This window comes from Oncorhynchus keta, chromosome 5 (genome assembly GCF_023373465.1).
Source record: "Oncorhynchus keta strain PuntledgeMale-10-30-2019 chromosome 5, Oket_V2, whole genome shotgun sequence".
NCBI classification, from domain to species: Eukaryota; Metazoa; Chordata; class Actinopteri; order Salmoniformes; family Salmonidae; genus Oncorhynchus; species Oncorhynchus keta.
The window spans coordinates 27,001,895-27,024,053 of NC_068425.1; the positions used below are offsets into that span (position 1 = coordinate 27,001,895).

The window sequence follows — 22,159 nt, forward strand, 5'->3', positions numbered from 1 at the left end:
GGGAGAGAAAAAGAGAGAGAGTGTGTGTTCACAAACACAAACACACCCCGCAGAGCCCCAGGACAGCAACACAATTAGACCCAACCAAATCATGAAACAACAAAAATATAATTACTTGACACATTGGAAAAAATTTACAAAAACAAACTGAGCAAACTAGAATGCTATTTGGCCCTAAACAGAGAGTACACACTTATTTCACTTGCTTTGGCAATGTAAACAAATGTTTCCCTTGCCAATAAAGCCCCTTAAATTGGAGAGAGAAAGAGAGAGAGGCCAGTTTAGGTTGTGTTGTTGTCATGGAACCCTAAAGAGCAGAGCTCAAAAAAAGAAATCAATAGCAGCAGTTGCAAAACCCCCCTCCTCGTTCTCCAACCTCATTTCCCCCCCTCACTGTCTCAGGGGCGTGACTCAACACCAGCGGCTCAACTGAAACTCTGCCCAGAAACTTCTTCGTATGTCAGTGAGCCAGACACAGCCCAGACCACCACAGTCAAACACACAGGGTGGAAGAGAAGGAGAGCGAGTCAGAGACAGAGAGTTCTAGGCAAGTGATGAGAGCACAGTGACTACTTCATTTTCTCACTCATCTGGTGATGTCAGCAGAACTCAATCTACTAGACAGAAGCTTGACTGAGTTGATGGATACGGGTGCCATTTTTCTTCAGTAAAACAACCCTGAGAAGTTTGGAGAAACTCCTGAGAAGAAGAGAAGACGGATCTTGATCACACTTTTGAATAGACCGTTCAGATAGGGGCAGAGTTTCAGCCCTGGTCTAATCTTGTGCGTTGTGATTCTCATAGAAGATATAGTGAGATTATTCTTCACCATGACAGGCAGACTGCATCTCCTGATTCTGGGTGAGTCCTTTTTGTAAACTGTTTACGCAGAAATCATGTTGCCATGGAGAAGGTTGTGTGTTTTTTAGAGAAAGCACTAAATCAGACAGTGTTTATGTTTGGTCGGGGGGATGGTTAGATGAAGAGTAAAGTAAAAGATATGTGGCTGTTGAACTTGAAGAGGCAAATCCTAACTTGAATTGAACTTTCACATAGTCTCCCATTGATATCAAAGCATAACTAAGTGTTAATTTGACTTAAATTAGAATTTGCCTGAAATGCTAACGTGCAAATTCATTGGCAGGTCATCATGATCAGGGTCCCACAGGAGGTCACTACAGGGTTGAACACCTCTCAGCTTAGCCTGCTCCAAGATCTGTTCTTACGGTCTTGACAACCCCTATGGTCATGGTCACATGCCAAACACAAACAGATCTGGGACCAGGCTACTCTCACAATGCATTAGACATCATTTCTGACATAAACTGAAACTACATTTAGGAACTGAAAAATGTTATTAAGTAAAGCGGAATGTTGGAGTCAGAGGTGGAAAAAGTACCCAATTGTCATACTTAAAGAAAATTAAAGGTAACTTTATAGAATATTACTCAAGTAAAAGTAAACGTCACCCAGTAAAATACTACTTGAGTAAAAGTCTAAAAGTATTTGGTTTTAGATGTACTTAAGTATCAAAAGTAAATGTATATATCCTTTCAGATTCCTTATATTATGCAAACCAGACGGCACAATTTTCTTGTTTTAAAAATGTATGGTTAGCCAAGGGGAACACTTCAACACTCAGACATCATGTATCTCCCCTCAAGCAGCCCACAGTCTGATAACACTCACACCCCTCACCCATATGGTCTTTGAAACTCACACATGTTTATGTACACACACAAACACAAAAACACACACATGTATGCACACACATACACTTTCTGAGAGAAAAAAAATATCCTTGTTGCCATGACATCACAGCAAGGTGATAACATTCAGTGTGATTTCTCGCTGCCGTGAAGAAGACAGGAAGTCTTTGATGACAAGGGGTGGCTAATTGAGGTGAGGCAACGATCCCTCTTTAGGTGCATTTGGTTAGTTCGTGTCTCAATGGCTGAAACCTTTTATGTCAAATTGTTTAGAAGTATCAAATAAAATCAAATGTAATACATTGGGCAGACCACACCACCCTCTGGAGAGCCCTGTCTTTGTGGACGGTGCAGTTGCCGTAACAGGCGGTGATACAGTCCGACAGGATGCGCACAATGGTGCATCTGTAAAAGTTTGTGAGGGTCTTATGGGCCAAGCCAAATTTCTCCAGCCTCCTGAGGTTGAAGAGGCACTGTTGCGCCTTTGTCACCACACTGTCTGTGTGGGTGGACCATTTCAGATTGTCAGTGATGTGTGTGCCAAGGAACTTGAAGCTATTCACCTTCTTTACTGCGGTCCCGTCGATGTGGATGGGGGCGTGCTCTCTCTGCTGTCCACAATCTGCCCCTTTGTTTTGTTGAAGTTGATTGACAGGTCGTTTTCCTGGCACCACTCCCCCAGGGCCCTCACCCCTTTCCCTGTAGGCTGTCTCGTCATTGTTGGTATCAGGCCTACCACTGTTTTGTCATCTACAAACGAACGTGACGAACGTGGCCACGCAGTCATGGGTGAACAGGGAGTACACAAGGGGGCTGATCACGCACCCTTGTCGTGCCCCTGTGTTGAGGATCAGTGTACTGGAGGTGTTATTGCCTACCTTCACTACCTGGGGGCGGCCGATCAGGAAGTCCAGGACACAGTTGCACAGGGCGGGGTTCAGACCCAGGGCCCCGAGCTTAATGATGAGCTTGGACGGTAGTATGGTGTTGAAGCTTGAGCTGTAGTCAATGAACAGTATTCTTACATAAGTCATTGTCCAGATGGGATAAGGCAGTGTACAGTGGGATGGTGATTGCATCATCCATGGTATTGAGGCGGTATGCGAAATGCAGTGGGTCTAGGCTGTCAGGTAAGGTATGATCCTTAACTAGCCTCTCAAAGCACTTCATGATGACAGAAGTGAGTGCAACGTGGCTATAGTCACTTAGTTACCTCCGCTTTCTTGGGTACAGGAACAATTGTGGACATCTTGAAGCAAGTGGGGACAACTGACTGGGATAGGGAGAGGTTGAATATGTCCGTAAACACTCCTGCCAGCTGGTCTGTGCATGCTCTGAGGATGCGGCTAGGGATGCCGTCTGGGCCGGCAGCCTTGCGAGCGTTAGCATGCTTAAATGTCTTACTCACGTAGGCCACAGAGAACGAGAGCTTACAGTCCACAGCGCTGTGATTCCCTTGAAGTGGGCAAAGGTGTTTCGCTTGTCAGGTAGCAAGACGTCTTGTTTTCCCTTTATAATCCGTGATTGTCTGGAGTCCCTACCACATACAGTGGGGCAAAAAGTATTTAGTCAGCCACCAATTGTGCAAGTTCTCCCACTTAAAAAGATGAGGCCTGTAATTTATCATAGGTACACTTCAACTATGACAGACAAAATGAGGAAAAAATATCCAGAAAATCACATTGTAGGATTTTTAATGGATTTATTTGCAAATTATGGTGGAAAATAGCTGGAAAGTTAGTGTCAGTCTGGTTGGCAGATGGAGTGGAAAAGGATAAATGGAGGGTTGTGAAGGGAGAGAACAAAGCTACTGTATCAGAGAACATTGTTTGACAGATGGTTCCTCAATGAAAAGTTACACTATTTACTAGTTAGAGTGAAACAGAGAGCACCATAAAAGTGAAACTTAAACAGTGCCTACAGATCGTTTAAGAAGACTTTCTCTCTGTGACCACAACATTCCACACAACTGCTGCCTCTTCTCTCCACCCATTACCACAATGGACTGACTACTCATTTACTATCATACAGACTGAGAAGGTCTACAGTCATTATCACACAGTCCCATGCCAAGTGATGGCTTCCTGGTAAAAATGGGTCTGAACCTCCGGACAGCCGTGTGCAATTCAGGGGTTATTATGGGCATATCCTGTGAGCACAGTTGCCATAGGAACAATCTGCTGAAATCCAGATAGGGGGTATACCTTTTTGAACAGAGAGAGATAAACCTTTTAAACCTTTACAAATTATTGCTGCAAGTGTCTGTGCCTGAAACCTCTCCAACTGATTAATGTTACAACCTTACAATCATAGTCAAAGGTTGGTTCTACACAAGTAGTTTTGTCATGTACTTGTCAATATTACACATGTTCAGGGCACTCCCCCAATACCATTCATGTTTTGTGCTATCCAGGATCCTTGGGACGTCCCTACCATATTGAATTTGAAATGTAAAAAGGTAAGGGTGAAGGTTAGGGTAAGGTGAGAGTTAAGGTTAGGGTAAGGTGAGGGTGAAGGTTAGGGTAAGGTGAGAGTTAAGGTTAAGGTTAGGCTTTAGGGTAGGGATGTTCAAAGTATCCAAGATAGCACTGACCATACGATAATGGGACAACTTATTGTAGAATCTGCCTGTTGCTTACTCTGCAGCTCTTCACCTTGCCCTGCTGATGGAACATGTATCAGGCTGTCCTAAAGGATTCTATACAAATGGGAAAATTTGCACTGGTATGTACATGTCTGTCTTGTATTATATCTTCTATATAGAGTTGAAGTCGGAAGTTTACATACACTTACGTTGGAGTCATTAAAACTAGTTTTTCAACCACTCCATAAATTTCTTGTTAACGAACTATTGTTTTGGCAATCTACTTTGTGCATGACAAGTCATTTTTCCAACAATTGTTTACAGACAGATTATTTCACTTATAATTCACTGCATCACAATTCCAGTGGGTCAGAAGTTTACATACACTAAGTTGAATGTGCCTTTAAAACCGCTTGGAAAATTCCAGAAAATCCAGCTTCTGATTTGAGTCAATTGAAGGTGTACCTGTGGATGTATTTCAAGGCCGACCTTCAAACTCAGTGCCTCTTTGCTTCGACATTATGGGAAAATCAAAAGAAATCAGCCAAGACCTCAGAAAAAAATTGTAGACCTCCACAAATCTGGTTCATCCTTGGGAGCAATTTCCAAACGCCTGAAAGTACCACGTTACTCTGTACAAACAATAGTACGCAAGTATAAACACCATGGGACCACGTAGCCGTCATACTTCTCATGAAGGAGACGCGTTCTGTCTCCTAGAGATGAACGTACTTCTGTGCGAAAAATGCCAAAACAACAGCAAATGACCTTGTGAAGAGGCTGGAGGAAACAGGTACAAAAGTATCTATATCCACAGTAAAAATTAGTCCTATATCGGCATACGTAGCCTAGTGGTTAGAGCGTTGGACTAGTAACCGGAAGGTTGCGAGTTCAAACCCCCGAGCTGACAAGGTACAAATCTGTCGTTCTGCCCCTGAACAGGCAGTTAACCCACTGTTCCCAGGCCGTCATTGAAAATAAGAATGTTCTTAACTGACTTGCCTGGTTAAATAAAGGTAAAAAAATATATATTAAAATAAATAAATAAATAAATAAATAAATAAAAATACCCTGAAAGGCCGCTCAGCAAGGAAGAAGCCACTGCTCCAAAACCGCCATAAAAAAGCCAGACTGACGTTTGCAACTGCACATGGGGACAAACATTGTACTTTTGGAGAAATGTCCTCTGGTCTGATGAAACAACAATAGAACTGTTTGGCCATAATGACCATCGTTATGTTTGGAGGAAAAAGGGGGGGGCTTGCAAGCCGAAGATCACCATCCCAACCGTGAAGCACGGGGTTGGCAGCATCATGTTGGGGGGGTACTTTGCTGCAGGAGGGACTGGTGCAATTCACAAAATAGATGGCATCATGAGGTAGGAAAATGATGTGGATATAATGAAGCAACATCTCAAGACATCAGTCAGGAAGTTAAAACTTGGTTGTAAATGGGTCTTCAAAATGGACAATGACCCCAAGCATACTTCCAAAGTTGTGGCAAAGTGGCTTAAGGACAACAAAGTCAAGGTATTGGAGTGGCCATCACAAAGTCCTGACCTCAATCCCATAGAAAATGTGTGGGCAGAATTGAAAAAGCGTGTGCGAGCAAGGAGGCCTACAATCCTGACTCAGTTACACCAGCTCTGTCAGGAGGAATGGGCCAAAATTCCCCCAACTTATTGTGGGAAGCTTGTGGAAGGCTACCCGAAATGTTTGACCCAAGTTTTTTTTTAATTAAAGGCAACTCTACCAAATAGTAATTGAGTGTATGTTAACTTCTGACCCACTGGGAATGTGATGTAAGAAATAAAAGATTAAATAAATCATTCTCTACTATTATTCTGACATTTCACATTCTTAAAATAAAGTGGTGATCCTAACTGACCTAAGACGGGGGATTAAATGTCAGGAATTGTGAAAAACTGAATTTAAATGTATTTTGCTAAGGTGTATTTAAACTTCCGACTTCAACTGTATATCTCTGTTATATTTTGAATGACCATTCCCACTCCCCAACCATTCTACCTACCTCTCTTCACACTTTCTCAATAACTCTGTTTTTGACCCCAGATGAGAATGAGTGTAATCCTCCTAGTGATGACTATAACTATGACACTGAAACACCACATATCTGTGGTGAGAATGCAGCATGCTTCAACACCAAAGGAAGCTTCTACTGTCAATGTGCTCCTGGGTTCAGATCATCATCACAGCGGATGAACTTCACAGCTCTCTCACCTGAAAAATGTCAAGGTAAACAACTCTCTTTTTTAGTTACCTTATAGCATTTACATACATTGCAGTCCTGGCCAGAGAACACAGCATGCTGCAATTTCGGAATCCATACACTTATTCGCTATAGTGACTATACTGTACTGAACAAAATATAAACGCAACATGCAACAATTTAAAATATTTGACTGAGTTACAGTTTATATAAGGAAATCAATCAATTGAAATAAATAAATTAGGCCATTATCTATGGATTTCACATGACTAGGAATACAGATATGCATCTGTTGGTCACAGATACCTTAACAAAAGGGTAAGGGCGTGGACCAGAAAACCAGTCAGTATCTGGTGTGATCACCATTTGCCTCATGCAGCACAACACATCTCTTTCGCATAGAGTTGATCAGACTGTTGATTGTGGCCTGTGGAATGTTGCTCGATATTGACGGGAACTGGAACACACTGTTGTACATGTCGATCCAGAGCATTCCCAAAATGCTCAACATGTCTGGTGAGTATGCAGGCCATGAAAGAACTGGGACATTTTCAGCTTCAAGTAATTGTGTACAGATCCTTGTGACATTGGGCTGTGCATTATCATGCTGAAACATGAGGTGATGGAGGCGGATGAAGGGCACGTCAATGGATCTCTGGATCTCGTCACAGTATCGCTGTGCATTCAAATTGTCATAGATGAAATGCAATTGTGTTCATTGTCCGTAGCTTATGCCTCCCCATACAATAACTCCACCGCCACCTCTGTTCACAATGTTTACATCAGCAAACCACTCGCCCACACAACGCCACACATGTGGTCTGCGATCACGAGGCCGGTTTGAAGTACTGCCAAATTCTCTAGAACAACATTGGAGGTGGCTTTTGGTAGAGAAATAAACAAATTATCTGGCAACAGCTCTGGTGGACATTCCTGAAGTCAATTGCACACTCCCCCAAAACTTGAGAAATCTGTGGCATTGTGTTGTGTGACAAAATTGCACATTTAGGAGTGGCCTTTTATTGTCCGCAGTACAAGGTGCACCTGTGTAATGATCATGCTGTATAATCGGCTACTTGATATGCCAGATTATCTAGGCAAAGGAGAAATGCTCACTAACAAGGATGTAAACAAATGTGTACACAACATTTCAGCTCATGAAACACGGGATCAACACTTTACATGTTGCGTTTATATTTTTGTTCAGTGTATATTCTATGTTTGCATTTGAGGTGTGACTGACTATTCCTTTCTCTGTGCCTCAAGACATCAACGAGTGTTTGGAGAATAAGGACACCTGTGGTCCCAATGCCGAGTGTAACAATACATTAGGGTCCTACTTCTGCATCTGCTATGAGGGGTTTGTCACCAGTACTGGAGTGGAAAGATTTATATTTGGCCAAGGAGTCACATGTGAAGGTAAGATACCAAATAAAACTAGGGATTAACACTAAATATCAAAAGATGTGTACAGTACAACCAGAGAGCATATCAGACATATACAGGATGTCATCCTGTATGAAATGGTGAGAGTTTCCTTTTCCTAATGATCGTTTTTACCCACATGTAGATAGAAACGAGTGTGTGGACAACATCACAATTTGCGGGAAGCATACACAGTGCGTCAACACACCAGGCAACTACTCCTGTGTCTGCAATCCAGGGTTTGGCCTGAAGTATGGCAAAGCTCAATTCACAGGGAATAAAGAATCATGTGAGGAAATAACAGATCAGAAAGCCACCACAGACCAGACAGCAACCACAGACAGTGAGGATGCTCAAGGTGCTAAAGGTATGGGAGGAATTGTATTATCACCCTGGATGGGTTTTCTAGAAATCCTGGTTGGAGGCCTCCAGATTTCCTGCTAATTCCAGGAATCTTCCAACTGGGATTTGGGGAAAAACTGGGAATTTTAAGAAAATTAAATAATTTTTTATCTATACCCCTTGATGTATTTTGCTCAATTGCTCCTCTTCCTCATGAAGCACCAGATACTAATTTCTTTATGACCAGAATGTGTAATTGATATTATGTGAATTGATTGGTTTTAGGTAGATCGGAACATCTTATGAAAATGTCACCTGTGCTTTCTGTCATTCCTTTGTAGACTTGTGTAAAATAAATAAGTTTATCTGTGGAGAGAATGGAACGTGCCATAATGCCACCAACAGTGGCCATCGGTGTGCGTGCCATGCAGGATTCACCAACTACGGAGACCCGCAGGGGAGATGTACTGGTGAGAATTACATTTATAGATCATTATTCTCATTGAGATGGAGCTGTTTCAACATTCGAATTGCAATACTTCTACTGCATGATCAAGTTGTCATCACTTAATTTCATTGTCATCAATAGTTTCATCAATAGTTTCAATAGTTTCATCAATAGTTTCATTTAAGATGCCTTTTTCACTCATCTCTTCTCTTTCCACAGAGTTGAACTGTGACACGTTTGCGAGCGAGAAGCATCTTAAGATGGTAAGCCACATGAGTATACAATGTAATGATTCACACCTGCAGGTATCTGCAGAACAATATACAGACAAACTTCCTCCTCTCTCTACTCATCCCTCGTTCTCAGGTCATCCCAGGTCTGCAGGATGCTGTAGCCCTGATGAGGACCAGTTGTCTGGAGTTGAGTGAGAGTAATACAGCAGAACAAGTCGATGGAGAGGCCCTGCTAGAGGTACTACTGCTTATTTATATATTTATATTTGAGGCCCTTATTTATATTTGAGGCCCTTATTTATATTTGAGGCCCTTATTTATATTTGAGGCCCTTATTTATATTTGAGGCCATTATTTATATTTGAGGCCCTTACTTATATTTGAGGCCCTTACTTATATTTGAGGCCCTTACTTATATTTATATTATAACCCAGGCATCCATCATAGAGGTTGACATATGCAGGTTCAGCCCACACACATTAAGGAAAGGATACATGCAGGGAAACAACGACTGATGGTACTTCTAGCTTATAATGGAAACTAGCCTCCTTTCGCTGTATGACTTCTAAACATAGCATTGTGGTTAGTGTATGCCAAATATATAGTCATGTACCTGGCACAGCCAGAAGAGGACTGGTCATAGCCTGGTTCCTCTCTAGGATTCTTCCTAGGTTTTGGCCTTTATAGGGAGTTTTTCCTAGCCACCGTGCTTCTACACCTGCATTGCTTGCTGTTTGGGGTTTTAGGCTGGGTTTCTGTACAGCACTTTGAGATATCAGCTGATGGGCCATATAAATACATTTGATTTGATTTGATGTACATTTCGGAATTGGCCCTGACTCTGCTGTATATTACATTCTTCTTCTTCTTTTCGTCTTAATCTTATTTCTTGTGTTTTATTTCATTGATTTATTTGATCAGTTCTACTATTTTGATATTGAATACTGCAATGTTGCGTAGGGCTTGCAAGTTAAGAATGTCACTGTACTTGTGCATGAGACAAATAAAAGTTTCAGCCTCTCTGACTGTGTGTATGTACCCCTCCTCCCCCACCTCTCTCTGTCTCTGTAGACTCTGTTGTCTGCTATAGACAGGCTCCTGTCTGGCGGGCCTCTGAAAAATAACAAGGAAGTGAGTGTCTTGCTGGACCTGGTAGAGACTGCTCTGAGAATTATAGGACCTCTGCTGAAACACCCCGAGACCAGGAGGTTCAAAATTCATACCGGTAGGAGAACATCCTGAACTCAGCCATGAGTGCAGACAACATAAACTCAGCCATGAGTGCAGACAACAAACTCAGCCATGAGTGCAGACAACATAAACTCAGCCATGAGTGCAGACAACATAAACTCAGCCATGAGTGCAGACAACATAAACTCAGCCATGAGTGCAGACAACATAAACTCAGCCATGAGTGCAGACAACATAAACTCAGCCATGAGTGCAGACAACATAAACTCAGCCATGAGTGCAGACAACATAAACTCAGCCATGAGTGCAGACAACATAAACTCAGCCATGAGTGCAGACAACATAAACTCAGCCATGAGTGCAGACAACATAAACTCAGCCATGAGTGCAGACAACATAAACTCAGCCATGAGTGCAGACAACATAAACTCAGCCATGAGTGCAGACAACATAAACTCAGCCATGAGTGCAGACAACATAAACTCAGCCATGAGTCCAGACAACATAAACTCAGCCATGAGTGCAGACAACATAAACTCAGCCATGAGTGCAGACAACATAAACTCAGCCATGAGTCCAGACAACATAAACTCAGCCATGAGTGCAGACAACATAAACTCAGCCATGAGTGCAGACAACATAAACTCAGCCATGAGTCCAGACAACATAAACTCAGCCATGAGTCCAGACAACATAAACTCAGCCATGAGTCCAGACAACAAACTCAGCCATGAGTGCAGACAACATAAACTCAGCCATGAGTCCAGACAACAAACTCAGCCATGAGTCCAGACAACATAAACTCAGCCATGATTGTTTGGCTTTTGAAGCCACCTAACGGAAGACAAGTTGTTATAACTTCCTTCGTAGAATATGTTCATTTGTCACATTTCATTGCATAATTTCCTGTGCACAAGTCTGCCTTTCTAACAGATAACCATTCTGAGAGTTGTATCATCTCACCGACTGTAGGCCTGTTTGTGAAGATGTGAATGTATTTGCTTCCAGAGGTGGAGCTGTTGGTGCAGAGAAATGCCTCCTCACCCCAGGGGCCCCTCACCTTGTCCTCTACACACGCTCAGCTAGACAGCCACTGGGAGACTGCTGCTGGAGACACCTCCTACCCAGGTTACCATCTTCATCATCCTCATCTTCATGATCAGCTTCAACACTGCCATCATAATCCCACCACAATCATCAGAAACAATCTTTATAATGTAATGATATAATGTGAAATGAATGTACACAGTGTACAAACTCCTAGACTTAATCATTTGCTTTCTCAGGATTTGCAACAGTGTCCCTGCTCAGCTATAAGGGTCTGGAGACATCCACCAACCATTCCTTCTCAGGGCTGCAGGCACAGGAGGGCCACAGCTTTCAGATCAACTCCAAAGTGGTGACGGCCACTATGAGTAACAAGGACACATCCTTTCTCAAGGAGCCAGTCACATTCACCTTCTCCCATTTGAAGGAGGTGAGGAGCAAAAGCATTACCCCTCTATCCCATTATTATGGTCTATGTGAATGTGGCAGTATCAAATCTTCATATGCTCATATGCTGCACCTGCTTTGCTTTTTCTGGGATGGTCACTGTGTGAAGTGTCCTGGAGTAACATAGTTTTTCTACCTCTCTTCTATGGTAATTATGAATGTTGTTTCCCAGTCAGATGAAGGGAACTACACCTGTGTGTACTGGGATGAGTTGGGAGAAGGGACCTGGTCTGATCGAGGCTGTTTCCTGGTGCAGTCCAATGCCACCCACACTGTGTGCTCCTGCTACCATCTCAGCAGTTTTGCTGTTCTTATGGCTCTCTATGAGTTCAAGGTGAGGGGGGATTTCTCTCTTAGTCTAGCTGTGCTTCTATTGTAAGATAGAGCAGGAACAATGCCTTTTCTAATAGTTTCATTTCACTTTCTATGTAATTGTGCAATAGGAGATTGTTTGGCTTTTGAAAAGCTTGCATTCATTTGAGAACAGTAAATCCATGAAGATTTCTTCTGTTTTAAATTAGTTATGTGTCTTGCCTGGCTAGATAGGGCTCCATTATTATTTCTCCAGGGGTGTTGTCTATATTATTAAGACACATGCATGAAAGTTGTGTCAGTCACTGTGACTCACAGGAGGTTGGTGACACATTAACTGGGGCTCGTGGTAATGGAGTGGAATAAGTGGAATGGTATCAAATACATCAAACATATGGTTTCCATTTACTCCATTCCAGCCATTATCATGAGCCATCCTCCCCTCAGCAGCCTCCACTGCTGTGACTATATGGTGACGTGTCTTCGCCTCTATTCCTCCTCCAGGACACATTCCAGCTGCAGCTGATCACCTGGGTGGGCCTGTCCCTGTCCCTGCTGTGTCTCTTCATCTGCATCCTCACCTTCTCCCTGATCCGCTCCATCCAGAGCACCCGCAATACCATCCACCTCCACCTCTGCCTCAGCCTCTTCATCGCCAACCTGATCTTCCTCGTCGGCATCTCACGCACCGAGAGCCAGGTAAGCTTGCATCCAACCAATCACATACACTCTGTCCTCGAGGCAGAATTGCCCTTGGGAACAAGATTGAATAAGGAAAACTCCACTGAGTTTTTCTGGCCGTGGGAGGTCAGAGGATGTGACAATGTGTGTAACATTTACATGTGGCGTACGTACTCTGTCTATGTGGGTGGTGAGAACAATGTTTTATCGTTGCACACAATCATGTATGCAACAATTGTGTGTTCAGTTGTGGGTAACTTATTGTATTGTGAACCTTATCACTATCTACAGTATATGTCATTTCGTTTTCTCGATCACTCTCACCCCTTTATTTCCTTTCTCTTCATCCCTCTCTTCTTCAGGCTGGTTGTGCGGTGGTGGCTGGGCTGCTTCACTTCTTCTTCCTGTCAGCGTTCTGCTGGATGTGTCTGGAGGGAGTGCAGCTCTTCAGGATGGTGGTCCTGGTTTTCAACACCACCTTCAAGCCCCTCTACATGATGGCGGGGGGCTACGGCGTTCCTGCTGTCATCGTCGCCATCTCTGCCCTCGCCAACGCCAAAGGATACGGAACCGAGCGCCAGTGAGTGACCACTACATTGATCCCTGACAGTGTCATATTCTGACTGGATTCCCTATATATATATATAACAGAGAAGGACAGAGAGTCAGACATATATATATATATATGTCTGACTCTCTGTCCTTCTCTGTTGTGTACTATAAGAGATCAGGTATTCATGTGTCTTCATGTGTGCATTGTGTGTTTTAGCTGCTGGCTCAACCTTGAGGATGGATTCATCTGGAGCTTCTTTGGCCCTGTCTGTATCATCATCATGGTGCGTATCACAGATGAAAGGTGGAATAGTTTCATCACTCCTACTTACAATGTTTTGTGTCATGTTAGAGTTCTACTTATCTCCCTCTCCCCTCCTAGGTGAATGTGTTTTTCTTCCTCATCACAGTGTGGAAGTTGGCCCAGAAGTTCTCCAGCCTGAATCCTGACCTTGACAAACTCCGCAAAATCAAGTGAGCCGGCAAAGAAACGGACGTTCTCACACAGGCTGGGTTATAGCCCATAACAAAGGACCACTGTTTTTCCTGGCCAGAACATGTGGGAAAAAAACAGGCCTTACTATAAAATGACATGTTGTGACCCAGGCTCTCGATCTAACTTTATGTGTGTTTGTCGCCTCCTGCAGGGCATTCACCATAACTGCAGTGGCTCAGCTGTGTGTGCTGGGCACCATGTGGATCTTTGGCTGTTTCCAGTTTGAGGAAAGCACGCTGGCCATGTCGTACCTGTTCACCATCCTCAACAGTCTGCAGGGGGTCCTAGTGTTCCTCATGCACTGCCTGCTCTCTAAACAGGTACGTCACGACTCAAGACTCGGTCAATCAGGGTCCTTGAAGCAGTTCTAATATGGACATCGTACAGATGAGTCCAAACTGTTGGGCTTGGTGGGATGAAATGTAATCTCAATAGTGGGCCGCGAACCAAAAAACCTGAAATAACATTGCTCATCAACACATAAGATCATTCTGGAAGCTTCTGGCAGTCCAAACCAACTGTCAAGGACCAAGTCAAAGACCCTCCCCCTAACAAAAGCCTAGGGGGAGTGATTCAGCATTGTATAAATAGTCCCCATGTAGGGTCTACAGTTAAGGGTAGGCGAATATGTGCTTGTTGGACTCATAATAACTATGGTGGATAATTAAGATGATGCATAAACGCGGTTTACCATTGAAATAAATGGTCAAGGTTCTGTCTATGTAAATGACCCTCTCTCTCATGAGCATGCTTTACCGCATGCTCAAACATGGTCACACTAGAGAAGGAATGCCTACTTACAGAGACAGGAACAATGGAGGAATGAACAGCTGGTTCTGGTCTACTTATTCCCTTCCTCCCACCCCTGCTCGACCAGCTTTCTCTACCGTCTTTGCTCATAGTGCTCTCTTTTGCACCTTGTAGGTGAGAGAGGAGTATGGCAAGATCCTGGACAGCATCTGTGCACTACAGAAGATGAAGTACTCAGAGTTTTCCTCCAACCAGTCAAGCAACAGCAAATCACAGGTATTATCTCTTACTAATTGAGTTGCCAATATCTAAAAGAGCAGAAAGTCCTTTAATGTGATGTAAGTACATGTCCTCCAACACTGTTGAATTTGAGTGACAGCGAACACGAGGAAAAGTTCTGCATAAAAGTTCTGTGAGTAAAAGTTATACCATATTTATTGTTTACAGGAAAGTCATTAAGTATATTCTGATGAACTGCCCATGGAAAAAGAATGGGATGGTAAAATCTATTTCTGTCATGTACTAAGAAATTCTAGATCTTGAGGTGTAATACGTTTTAATAGATCCTCAAGGAAGATGGATTGCTTTGATTATACTACTTGATGATAAACAGATAGCTCATATATTTATATGGACCGAATAATGACCATCCAAACTTCTTTGAAAATATTTATATTAATCTAATTAGATACAAATAACACTTACAGTTTTAAGTAGGTCAGTAGACTGTAAAGGAAATCATACTACCAACTATCACCCTCTGGTGCTCATAGAGATTATGAATATTATGGGCACGTTGGAATTGACTGACATTGGCTCAGAAACCCGGATCTCGTAAGATAGACTTGGAGGAGGCTTAATCAAGCTAGTACTGCAGAAGCACTGAATAATCTATACTCAATGTAAAAGGAGTTTGAGGAACTTATTCATGAGAAAATCGTGTTTAACTTATCTAAAAAACCAAGCAAATTGGATGGGGAATGGCAAAAAATGCACACAATTTTTCATAAACCTTCAATATAGAAACAACCAAAAATAACCTAAGGAAAAAGTTACAAAGATGGATAAATTATTCTCACCAAAAGGATAAACATATTTTAAACAAGCTCTTGTCAAGTTCCTCAAACCTCATTTGACAATGAGTTTTGTTATATCTTTCTCCCCAAAAAATCATGTTAAACTATTTCAGACACCAAAAAAATATTGTGAAGGCCTTAATTACACAAGACAATCTGTGGTTGGCACTTGACTCTTTCAGATGGGAAAAACCTCTGACCTTGATGGCATTCCAATAGACATATATTCAACTTTTTATGAACTACTGAAAGATCCACTACTATTATGTTTTAATTAATCATATATTAATTGCCACCTGTCGGACACAGAAAGAGTGAATGATCACTCTCTTACTGAAGCAGGAGCCAGGAAGGCAGTACAAAGCAGTATCTTTAAAAAAAAAAAGCAAAAAAAATGTTTGAATTAAAAATGTCCTACCAGACATCATTCATCACGATCAGACGGGATTCTTACAGGAATGCAGGGAAACCAGGTCTAATCTTTATAGCAGATATTGAGAAAGACCTTTATCCTGTCTAGAATCTGTGTAAGTGCCTGGATTTTTGTGTTTGTTGCAGAATCTCTCATAAGATGGGTAATGTACAATAATTCTTAATGCAAAATAATAAATAAGTTACTTCTCTGAGAATGTTGAATAGTCAAGAGGAGTAAAACAATGTGCCCTCTGTCACAACTTATTTGTTATAGCCATTGAACTGTTAGCTGTAAAAATCTGACCTAGTGATATCATTAAAGCTGGACTGCAGAAATCGCTCCCCCATTTCCTGGTTGCTAAAATTCTAATTTTAGTATGTGACAAAACAAGCACATAGTGTAGGGCATCCTTGAGCCATCTAATCCACTGTGATATATGTTCCATTACCAAATATATTGTACTTTCAGCTGGTGTACAAAACTGAAATTAAGAGACACAAAAACTAAACTTAAGAATGGGAAGCATAGAAATAATTCACAGAACAGATGTACTGCTTCTTAGAGTTGCTTTTAATGAGAATGACAGATCGATAACTCACTTTTTTGTGAATTTGGTCCCCCAAAAAGTTACATATTGCCGCTTTAAGGGGAAAAACATTTATGAATTAGAGACAAAAGTATCAATGTACGCCAATGATTCAAGATTTTCTTGAGTCCTCAATCTTGAACCTTCAACCTTATTGAGGACCTGGATAGTTTCTCTTGGCGAAACTCACCTATGATCAGTGTATTATATTATGGATTGGGTCTCTAAACTTTAACTTTGCCATGTGAACTCCGGATTTAAATGGGTGGACGGTGAAGTTTGTGCTTGGTGTACATATATCAGAAAAGTTGAACGATCTTGGAACTCTTAACTTCGATAGAAAACAAAATAGATATGATCCTTAAATCTTAGAGGGAAACCTGTCCATCTACGGGAAAGTTACCCTGATTCATTCTCTATTGATATCTCAGTTTATATATTTACTAATGGCTTCAGGAGGATCCTTTTTCAAGTCATGCGAGATTTATTTTATTTTATTTTAAATGGCAAACGTGATAAAGTTATATTTCTATTACGAACATGAGTTTGGATATTAAGGCATTAAACCTCTCTCTTAAAGCCTCTATTACACCAAAACGATATCTAAATCCAAACTGGTTTTCCAGATGGATACTAAGAGGCACATCCAATGTCAAAAGTGAGCTTTTTGCTTTTCTACTGATTAAAACAAAGCATTGTCTGCGGTGTGATAACGTAGCCCTGTTTAAAGTATTCTTCTTTTAAAATGAAGCCATACAGAGCTGGTCAAAATACTCATTTCATCCTCCAGAAGAGGCAGAACAAATATTACAGAAAATTAGATGTCTAATCTCCAATGTACTGCTTTTTGGGGGGAAGAAATGTAGAAGGAAGGTATCATGTTTATGACTGACCATGTAACTAAGGACGGTAAAATTCTGTCACACAAGAAATGACCAAATGTGTATGGAGATAAATACAGAAGTATAACCAAGTCATTGTAGCTCTGCCACAAAAATGGAAGAGACAATTACTCAAAACAGAAAGAAATTCATTTGTTTGTCTGCCTCCAACGAAAAACCATGCATGGCTTAAAATGACAGGTATAAATCATAAAATGTACCAGTTTCAATATAGGGTTGAGAGTTTTGACAACTATACAGCATAAAATTCAAGATAGTTGGGAACAGGTTTTTGGTGTCCCAATACCTTTGAATCAGGTTTATGAATTAACATACAACACTAAAAACGGACGCATCAATCCAATCTTTTCAATGTAAACTACTATACAAAATTCTCGCCACAAACAAAGTCCTCAATATATGACACAATGAACAGCCCTGTGCAGACTCTGTCATGAAGAAACACAAACAGATCTCTTTTGGTGCTGTCCTTCAGTGGCTCGGTTTTGGAGTCAGGTCCAAAAGTGGTTGTTACGGTGCCTTGCAAAAGTATTCATCCCCTTGGCATTTTTCCTATTTTGTTGCATTACAACCTGTAATTTATATTGATTTTTATTGGGATTTCATGTAATGGACATACACAAAATAGTCCAAATTGGTGAAGAGAAATGAAAAGAATCAAATAAAAAAGGGAAAAGTGGTGCGTGTTTAATGTATTTACCCCCTTTGATATGAAGCCCCTAAATAAGATCTGGTGCAACAAATTACCTTCAGAAGTCACAGAATTAGTTCAAGTCCACGTGTGCCATCTAAGTGTCACATGATCTCAGTATATATATATACTCCTGTTCGAAAAGGCCCCAGAGTCTACAACACCAACACCAAGCAAGCGGCACCATGAATACCAAGGAGCTCTCCAAACAGGTCAGGGATAAGGTTGTGGAGAAGTACAGATCAAGGTTGGGTTATAAAAAAATATCCAAAACTTTGAACATCCCACAGAGCACCATTAAATCCTTTATTAAAACATTTAAAGAATATATCACCACAACAAACCTGCGAAGAGAGGGCCGCTCGACCAAAACTCACAAACCAGGCAAGGAGGGCATTAATCAGAGAGGCAACAAAGAGACCAAAGATAACCTGCCGAGCTGCCAAGCTCGACAGCAGGGAGATTGGAGTATCTGTCCATAGGACCACCTTAAGAGGTACACTCCACACAGCTGGGCATTATGGAAGAGTGGCCAGAAAAAAGTCATTGCTTAAGAAAAAAATAAGCAAACACGTTTGGTGTTCGCCAAAAGGAATGTGGGAGCCTCCCCAAACATATGGAAGAAGGTACTCTGGTCAGATGAGACTAAAATTGAACTTTTTGGCCATCAAGGACAACGCTATGTCTGGTGCGAACCCAACACCTCTCATCACCTCGAGAACACCACCCTCACAGTGAAGCATGGTTGTGGCAGCATAATGCAGTCGGGATGTTTTTCCATCGGCAGAGACTAGGAAACTGGTCAGAATGGAAGGAATGATGGATGGCGCTAATTACAGGGAAATTCTTGAAGGAAACCTGTTTCAGTCTTCCCGAGATTTGAGACTGGGACGGAGGTTCACCTTCCAGAAGGACAATGACCCTAAGCATACTGCTAAAGCAACACTTGTGGTTTAAGGGGAAACATTTAAATGTATTGGAATTGCCTAGACAAAGCACAAACCTCAATCCAATTGAGATTCTGTGGTATGACTTATAGATTGCAGGAGGAGCTGCAGCAGTTTTGCCTTGAAGAATGGTCAAAAATCCCAGTGGCTAGATGTGCCAAGCTTATAGAGACCGATCCCAAGAGGGGGGGGGGGGATAGTTGTGCATGCTCAAGTTCTGTTTTTTTTGCCTTATTTCTTGTTTGTTTCACAAATAAAATATTTTGCATCATCAAAGTGCTAGGCACGTTGTGTAACTCAAATGATACAAACCCCCAACAAATACATTTTAATTACAGGTTGCAAGGCAACAAACTAGGAAAAATGCCAGGGGGGTGAATACTTTCACAAACCACTGTAAGTCATATCGCTGTTCAGATGGACCTACAAACTGTACTGTTAGGAGATCTGAAAAACCACGATAAATCGATGGGAAATATGATTACACTCTTCGGTAAAGTATTTATCTTTAGAGTAATCTTGGTAGAAAGGGTACAAATAGAGAGGTTCAAGACCCATCACAGTAAAATAGAAGGATGTATTGCAAAAGGAAATAGTCAAATGGTATTGTACTAGGAAAGATGGGTTAGTCTGTGGACAACGGAGGGTTGGAATTAAGATTAGAGTGTACTGTATATGTGAGCGAAGATAGCTGTGAGTAGCAATAGAATAAGTATTGTTGGCCGTTAGTTTTCTCCAATCAGGGGAGGATTGATAGTGCTGAAAAAATATAATAATAATAATAATAATAGGGGGATTAGAAATTAGACAAATTTGCTTGATAGAACCCAGAATCTGTAATATTATTAAGGCTGATCTGCAAGTTAAAGTTCTGGATAAAATATTACATTTACTGTATTATACAAAGGAAATAGGCATATTTAGAATATTTAGATACAAGTCAAATGTGCAAACATCCAAACTTCAGAGTACTTCAATCTCAATTTCTCAGAGGGCACCCTCTTATCAGGTTAACGGCCAATTTGGAACATTTGTTTTACAGCGTATTGTAAAATTCTGACTTCTTTCCCCATCCAGAGACATCTTTAATGAATCAGTCCATTAATTTAATTGCTAATCATTACTGACTATGGTTTGGGACATCATGTCCAGGCCTGAGTAGAGGTGTGATCAGCCTAGTCATTTCCTTCAAGTGAGATTGTTCAAAGGCAATTTTTAAAAACCTTTCAAAGCACAACAAAGGAGGAAAAGAACTGTCATTTTTGATGATTTCCATAAAATAGGCAAACGTGTGATTCTGGGCCAGAGCTGAAGCTCCCTAAAGATAATGAGGTGGGTGAGGAAGGTGTTAAGTGAAGCATTTTGTCTGGCGAGTGAAAGAGAGACAGCAGAGCCACTTGTGCATTAATAATGAAGGACTGTGATGAGATTCTGATCAAAAAGCAACTGATTGATGTTGTTATCTGTCTTTGCCCTCTCTCTGTCCCCCAGACATCCAAGAGCGCACAGAACACGGGAGAGTCTCAGATCTAGGGGGCTGGACTCTGGTTGCTGGACATGACCCCATGATGCCTGACCTAATGACCTCCTAGCAACACCTGGGAGTTTTATAAAACCAGAATCACCCTGGTTTAATGACAGGCATAAGTTAATGCTTGCCTGGTCCGAGATCTGTTTGTGCTGTCTTGCCAAAAGAGCACAAAAGGACCAGGATAGAGTGATGGGATGGTTGATGTCCGTTTTTTTTGTGACAACTTTATTTCGCTTTAAGCAGTATTGTGCACATTTTTTTAAAAGATTCTGTAAATATTACTGTACTTTTTCGTTGGGCTGGCCTGGATATTATTTTAAGCTAACTCCAAAGAGTAACGATAGAAAAGTTATTTATTGGTTTACACTGATTTTCCTATTCACAGTTTCATGTGTCTTTTTCCAACCTTGAAATTCTTTGGATTATATAATGCTGATGAGAAACCCCCCTCCTACTGTAGAAGAGTGGACTAGTCCTGCATGGTTTAACCAGGGGCAACTGGATTATTACATTATGCATTATCCAGGTACTTTCTCTGATCGTAAAATACATAAACAGATGAAAGCAACAAAATATAAAAAAAATAGTCAGAAACTATCATGGTTTTATTAAAAAATATATTGTTTAAAACAACCATCAAAGGTCGAGTTGTGAGAGTCAGATTGAAATCATGTCAGATTGAAATGTATATTTTGTGTATATATTTTTATAATTGTATCTCAATTTTAAAAGAGATCAACCAAAAAATGTACAAGAATCATGATCATGACTGTTATTGTTTCTAGTAAGGTGTGCATCCTGTCAAATAAGGACAAATGAAAATCATTGTAAATATTTTCTTTGTAAAGATCATTTATATGATTGTTATTTTTACTGGGAAATGGCATGCTTTTACCACTGTACTGTAACTTCTCTGATTTAGACTTTCTTTGCCATGCAATATTTTAATTCAATAAAATATTTTAATATTTTGTATCTGTGTAGCTTGATTTTGTTTAGTTAAATGTGCTTCAAGATACTCTAAGAAATGTTTTGTCTCTGTTTTAGATTAAGGCAACTGCAGTATGTGTAGTCTACCTGAATCTGATGTGGAATTGTTTTGAAAAGGTTTCTGATTGGTTCAGAACTGTTTGTTTTAGTACAGACGCCAAACTCTGAATGGGTGGGGATAGAGTCTCCATCAGATTGCATCTTCTGAGATGAGGGACAAACTGACAAAGGTCATTTCAGCAGGTTATTTAGAGCCTCAACGGGTTTGCGAGTCAGAGTCACACGGTATAAAAACAGGAAATTAGAAATGTTCGCCTTGAAGCACCTTGATTTATTATAATTGCTTATAAACAGTCACCTCAAATTATTGGAAACCTTGATAATGACGAGGAAAACAGACGGTATAAAATAAATAATACAAATACTGAGCTATAATGTATGCTAAAAAATATATATATATATTGTTTAATAAAAATAAAATTGCTCAGAAAAATATGTTAAAGAAATAATTGTTAGAAAATACTTTGTTCACCATCCTCATTCCAACAGTAGAGGATGCCTTGTTATTCTTTAAA

At 41.0% G+C, this 22,159-nt stretch overlaps 1 protein-coding gene across 2 annotated transcripts; it reads left to right on the forward strand.

Moving 5' to 3' along the window:
• The first annotated feature begins 455 nt into the window (after positions 1-455).
• LOC118380749 (adhesion G protein-coupled receptor E5-like) lies at positions 456-21,567 on the forward strand. 2 transcript variants are annotated; one of them, XM_035767725.2, is made up of 19 exons: positions 456-861; positions 4,356-4,433; positions 6,366-6,548; positions 7,789-7,941; positions 8,093-8,314; positions 8,631-8,759; positions 8,957-9,000; positions 9,104-9,208; positions 10,042-10,195; positions 11,170-11,289; positions 11,448-11,638; positions 11,828-11,989; positions 12,472-12,666; positions 13,011-13,228; positions 13,418-13,484; positions 13,583-13,674; positions 13,848-14,016; positions 14,621-14,722; positions 20,555-21,567. In XM_035767725.2, exons 1-19 carry the CDS (start codon positions 831-833, stop codon positions 20,594-20,596), a joined length of 2,457 nt encoding a protein of 818 aa, XP_035623618.2. In that variant the 5' UTR covers positions 456-830; the 3' UTR covers positions 20,597-21,567. The 2 variants fall into 2 exon arrangements, with proteins under 2 accessions (XP_035623618.2, XP_035623620.2); XM_035767727.2 differs by having other exon boundaries at positions 8,093-8,305.
• The last annotated feature ends 592 nt before the right edge of the window (positions 21,568-22,159 follow it).